The sequence below is a fragment of the Mercenaria mercenaria genome, unplaced genomic scaffold, assembly GCF_021730395.1.
Source record: "Mercenaria mercenaria strain notata unplaced genomic scaffold, MADL_Memer_1 contig_690, whole genome shotgun sequence".
NCBI classification, from domain to species: Eukaryota; Metazoa; Mollusca; class Bivalvia; order Venerida; family Veneridae; genus Mercenaria; species Mercenaria mercenaria.
Window position 1 is genome coordinate 65,379 of NW_026463582.1, and position 6,000 is coordinate 71,378.

Here is a 6,000-nt window from a genome sequence, read left to right on the forward strand (position 1 = left end):
GTTGAAAAAATCAATTAAAGGATTTTTTTATTTATTATTTTTATTTATTTCGAAAATAGGTCAACTGATCCCGCTTTAACAAATGCATATTCGCTATTCATGAATCTTTGGACAATGACGTCACACCTATAAAAAAGTGAAGGTCAAGCAAAACATACAATTGTAATTATTTCAATATTTCTGTTTTATAAGCAAAATTTGACCGTAGTCATATCACATAGATAAACTGTATGAGATTCAGTCATTATATAGTTCATTATTTGCATACCATACTAAAGAAAAATATTCATATATAATAAATCAGTTAAATAACTTATATAACAAATATATCAAAGCAAACAAGTACTCATTTTAATATGCAATCTGAATAAGTCACAAAAGCAAGAAACCTTTTCATATACAGACGACAATTGTAACAAGGAAAATCTTTTAAAAGCTCTTCTCTACATAAAAGACTCTTATCACACCCTTATTAATATGATATGCAGACCGTATTCAGCTCTTTCTTTAATTTGATATATGTTGGTATTTGAACAGGTTTTTATCATATTTATTAAACTTACTTATCATTTTGAGATATATCAATATTCTTGCTAAATATACTGAGCCAAAGTTAGCTTTAAAACTGTAAACAGCATCGTTTAGGATAAACGCTTTGTCTACATTTCACTCAGCGTAGCACAATCAACAGAGTGAAAGAAACTGACACTCTCGTCCAATTATTATTATTATTATTATTATTATTATTATACCAGATTTATATAGCGCCCTTTTCATAATCAATTTCACGTTCAAAGGCGCTTTACATAGTTCAAATGCAGCCACATTGGGCGCATAATTCATCCTCTACTAGTACAGACACAGAGCGATCTGACCAGAGGGACAGAGTGAGACAAAGCCCCCACGACAGAGAGATCAGAAATCAGATACAAGCTTGTCCGGCTAACTTAGCCTTGCTCGTTTCGAATAGACAGCCGGGTTCTTTAACGTGCCCAGTGTATAGCACTGATACACGCAAGGATCAGGCAGTGTTGCATAAATCTTCCATTTTGATAAATTATCTCTAATGCGTTATCAAGTAGTTTGATTTGCAAACTGAAGTCACGTGGCATAGGTAACGAAAACGAATTTAGACGGCGTTCGCCGAAAAAATGTACATCGGATCAAATCTCCGCGTACCAGCATAAAATGTCTATGCTGTTAAGAAATTTTGGTACCAACGCATTAGACAAAACTACCTCCCCACCAGTAGTCATTGATTCTTTGTACTGTCACATAGTATCTTCCATTAAAACCGCTGCAGCTGAAACATTGCCGTCATCCCATTTTAACAGCCACTCAAAACCTTATTGGACAAATGATGTAAAGATCATTCAATACAGAGAGCTAAACGGAGGCAATGGTTTTCTGCTGGCAGACCGCGCAGTCCTACTAATAACCTATTTAGGCCATACAAGGACGCTAAACGTAGTTTGAGAAATGTGCAAAAGGCTTCCATTTCTAAATGCGAGTCAAAATATTATGACGTACTCAACAATGCCGCGGAATGTGACATGCGCTTATTTTGGCAATTGGTCAATAAAAAGAAAAATCGCAGAACAGGCTTAATAACTGAAATCTCTACGAAAAACGGTGTTTTCAGAGATCCAAATGAGATTTCAAATGCATTCAAAGACCATTATTCTAAGGTATTTACGCCTATCGAAAGCGAGAGCTTTAATTACCCACATTTTCAGAGTATCAATACGCGTGTTTTAAATTTCTTAAAAGAAAATGTCAATCATTCTTGTGATAATCTTAACAAAGAAAGTGGTATACAAGAACTATCAGAACGCGTGAAGTACCTTAAACGGCGGAAAGCACCAGATTTTGATGGCATCGTGCATGAACATCTCATAAATGGTGGTCAAAAGTTGCTAGAATATCTCAAGTATTTGTTTGATTTAATACTCAGATATTCGTATGTCCCTAACCAGTGTAAATTAGGTGTTATCATCCCTGTTCTGAAAGATGGTAAGCCCAAGACAACTACAAACAGTTATCGTCCCATTACTCTGCTGCCAGTGATTTACAAATTGTTGGAAGGAGTTGCTCATACGAGACTAAAATATTAGGTAGAATGCAATGGCAAACAATTCCCAAGTTTACAACAGAATGCGTACCAGGAACAACAAGGTTCTATAACTCTTTCTTTTAATCTTCAAGAAACCATAACACATTGTATAGAACATTCTAACAAGGTGTTTGCCCTGTTCCTTAGTCAAGTTGTTAGACTTCGGAGTAAGCAAGCAGTTTGTGAGAACAATACACGCAAGCTATTCACAAATGAAAAGCTGTGTCCTTGTTAATGGCATTACATCCGAAAGCTTCCCTGTCCTGCAAGGGGTAAGACAGGGTGGGGTCCTGTCCACTTGGCTCTACCTATTGTACATAAACGAATAGCTTATCCAGCTGCAGCAAAGTAATAACGGGTGTGTGATTGGGCAACTGGCATGCGGCAACCCTACCCTTGCTGATGACCTCACCTTAATCTGCCCCAACATGACGTCACTCAACTCAAGTGCCTCAATAGTCAGATATTATGCCTCACTCTGGAGGTACCAGTTTAACGACGCGAAATCTAAGCTTGCTGTCTTTGAGGACTTACAATCATCACCATATTCCATGACCTTTGGGTCGTCCAGTATAGATTCTTGTTGTAGCACTAAACATGTAGGTATAGAACTTCATAAATCTTTCCGCAGCTCAAGTGCTATCAACGCACGTTGTAGAAAAGCCAAATCATCTCTTTTCTCCGTCCTGTCGATTGAATCTATCACTGGAGATGTCAACCCTTTAGTTCTAGCTAGCTTAGTCGAAAAGGTTACAATCCCGGTTGCACTGTATGGTTGCGAACTATAGCACAACACAACCCAGAAAGATATGCTATTACTTGAGCGATTCCTGAGATTAGCAGCTAAATCCATCCAAAAACTGCCCACAAGGACACGTACCGATATGGCCCTTCCTCTCTTAGGATGGCGGCCCTTTGAATCACTCGTAGACAAAAGAAAACTTTGTTTCTTACAAAAGCTATGCATGATGCCAAATGAATGATTAAACAAGCAAATATTTGACCTACGTTTTAACTATTTCATGTTGAAAGGGGCTAAAAATCAGTAAGTTTCATTCCTGATATTTACAGAATATTAGCAAAGTACGGCTTATTTAGTTATCTAAAGGAATATATCCAAACGTCCATCTTCCCATCCAAATGGGCATGGAAATCCATTGTCGCAAGCAGTGTAAACTCATACTATGATATACATTGGGAAGACAGAATAAATTCAGACCCTGAGTTTGATAGGTTCAAATCTGTTCATCTTGCATGTACCCCGTCCAAGTTGTACGTACTGGCAAATACCAAATCACTCATACGTCACGTCCTCAATGTCGTTAGGCTCCTTACAGATGGTGGTTTACACAGCGAAGCTATCTGTCAAGTATGCAGATCGCGTGTCACTGATATCAATAGACACATGATTTCGGAATGCATTTGTTTTCATGAAATCAGAAAATCATTCCTTGTCACAGTACTTGAAAATTTTGGGTACACAATATCTGTGCTATGATAATTCAGAACATTTTCTGCGCTGCCTGATAGACCCGGATATATTGACAGTACTAGGTTCAGAGGCTAGCAAGTCAAGGCCAATATGAACTTAACATATAAGTTAAATGGTTCTGTGCAAAGCGCTTATAAGTTATCTGCTTATTCTTAATAGTTTAACTGTACTTGTAATCAATTCCTAGGCCCTTCCTTAAAGTGATCTTGATTTTTCGTTTCGGCAAGATTTCTAACAATAAGGAATGGTTGATTATATATAGCGCATACTAATTTGATGAATCACTCAAGTGATTAGGTTTAACATGACGACAAATTTCTGCTTGCATTACTTGAAGTCTTAACATATATTGATATGTATTAACATATATTGATATGTGTATATGTATGTGTACGTATAAGTATACTAGTTTGATCAATATATAGATGAAACGCGTGATTTTAAATATGTATCATAAAACTTTTTGTACATGAAATTTATTTATAATATTATTTGAACCTGTGAATACTATATATATTAATTACTAAAAAATCGCAATTCCTTGATACCTCTTGCATTAACTTTTGACAAGGGGATTAAAAATAAATGTTACCATTATCCCTAGTATATCTATTTTATCTACTTTTTCCAGGCGGTGTTGAATAATATTAAATGTATGTTGTTGTGTATTGCAACCTGATATTTGTACTTCTCCGCTTTTTCATGTTTATACTAAAGTCTTGTATTATATGTTGCATACTTTTCTGAAACTTACATAATGTTTGTTTCATGTACACTATTGTAAATATGTTAAAAGTTTTTCAATTTGAATGCTACGCATTTTTTGTGTTATTGTTGCTCACTTTATTTGTATGTTAAAAATCTCAGCAAATGGGGAAATAAAGAGTATATAAGTATTCCAATCTCAGTACTTGTCAGCACTTCACTATACTTACATCTTCATCAAATGACAATCCATGATGGCCATGATAAATGTAGATCTGAAATAATCAATTGACTGAATACTTCATGCAATTTAAGTTAAATCAAACAAATTTAGGAAACGTAAATAGTGGTATGCTTTTATACATTTAAGTAAATCAGAAAAAAATGTTGTGTTTTTATTGGGTTTAACGTGACACCGACACAACCATATTTCATATGGCGACTTTCCAGCTTTAATGGTGGAGGAAGACCCCTGGTGCCCTCCGTGCATTATTTCATCACGAGCAGGAACCTGGGTAGAACCACCGATCTTACGTAAGCCAGCTGGATGGCTTCCTTACACATGAATAATTCAACGCCCCGACTGAGGCTCGAACCCACATCGGTTATGGGTAAGTGATTAGAGTCAGCGAACATAACCACTCGGCTACATGTGCCCCCAGATAAATTGTACAACAATTTAATGTTCTCATTGTTTTGTAAAAGACATCTGCATATTTTTACAGTTAACGCAGATGAGCATAGAAAATAAATCTGATTTAGTTTTCACTTTGATAAAGGCAATGATTACTGCAAAAGCATAAAAATATAATTGCCTAATGTTAAAATGTTTTAGACAAATATAAATATCACATAACAATTCTAGAATTGTTCTGTAGAATATCTTGCTTTTCCCCCAGTGTGCTACCCAAATATAACAACACGGAGACTGCATATTTCAATATCATTACAATACTTACATCTTCATCAGATATCGAACCGTTAGTAATGTAGAACTGAAACAAAAATATAAACAATTCGTCAATTATCAAACGGATAAAGGAAAAAAATATGTACTGATATTTTAATTAAGATAAAAAGTAAATCAGACAAAGATTATTGCAGCAGTTTTGATGAAAATTTTTTCAGCGGGTAAGACGACATGATGGACGGGCGTACTGGCGGACCAACGAGCATTATTTCGTGACTGTGTATTGTTGCGTTTACATATTTTAGTTTGAAATGTAGACGTATAATCATATTTAAGCATTCATTTCTTGAAATTATTAGAATTATCAGATCTGAACCATTCACAGTGGAAACAATTTCATTTACTTCACATTGTCGTGCAGGAAATGGAGTATTTAAGGTAGAGACTGCGGTAACGGAGACTGCGTGCATTTGAATTCACCTCAAGCGTGGTTCTCGGCTGCATTGTTTTCGAGTCAGAATCCCTTTCCTTGATTTGTACACGAATGCCCTATTAGCACCTTTGATTTATAATAAGAGAAGGCAATGTAGAGTTCAGGAATAATGTTTTATTGTAAGGACTCGTGTGTGGCTGAATCAAGCATGGGCGTAGGAATTTACAAATTAGTAAAAATCTGTGTGCGATCTTTTTGTATTGAAACATGTTTTAAACAAATAAATATTCTACCCATATTTAATTAACTGCAGGATAAATAGAGTATTAGGCCACTGCCTTTTTTTA

At 35.6% G+C, this 6,000-nt stretch overlaps 1 protein-coding gene across 1 annotated transcript in view; it reads right to left on the minus strand.

Annotated features, from left to right (window-relative positions):
* The window catches only part of LOC128554729 (uncharacterized), a gene marked incomplete at its 5' end in the record, with an annotated part of 40,444 nt that extends 35,139 nt beyond the window's left edge, over positions 1-5,305 (minus strand). The window contains 2 exons of the mRNA XM_053536042.1: positions 4,541-4,585; positions 5,270-5,305. Coding sequence (XP_053392017.1) covers positions 4,541-4,585; positions 5,270-5,305 — 81 coding nt within the window. The remainder of the gene's footprint in view (positions 1-4,540; positions 4,586-5,269) is intronic.
* Between the last annotated feature and the right edge of the window lie 695 nt (positions 5,306-6,000).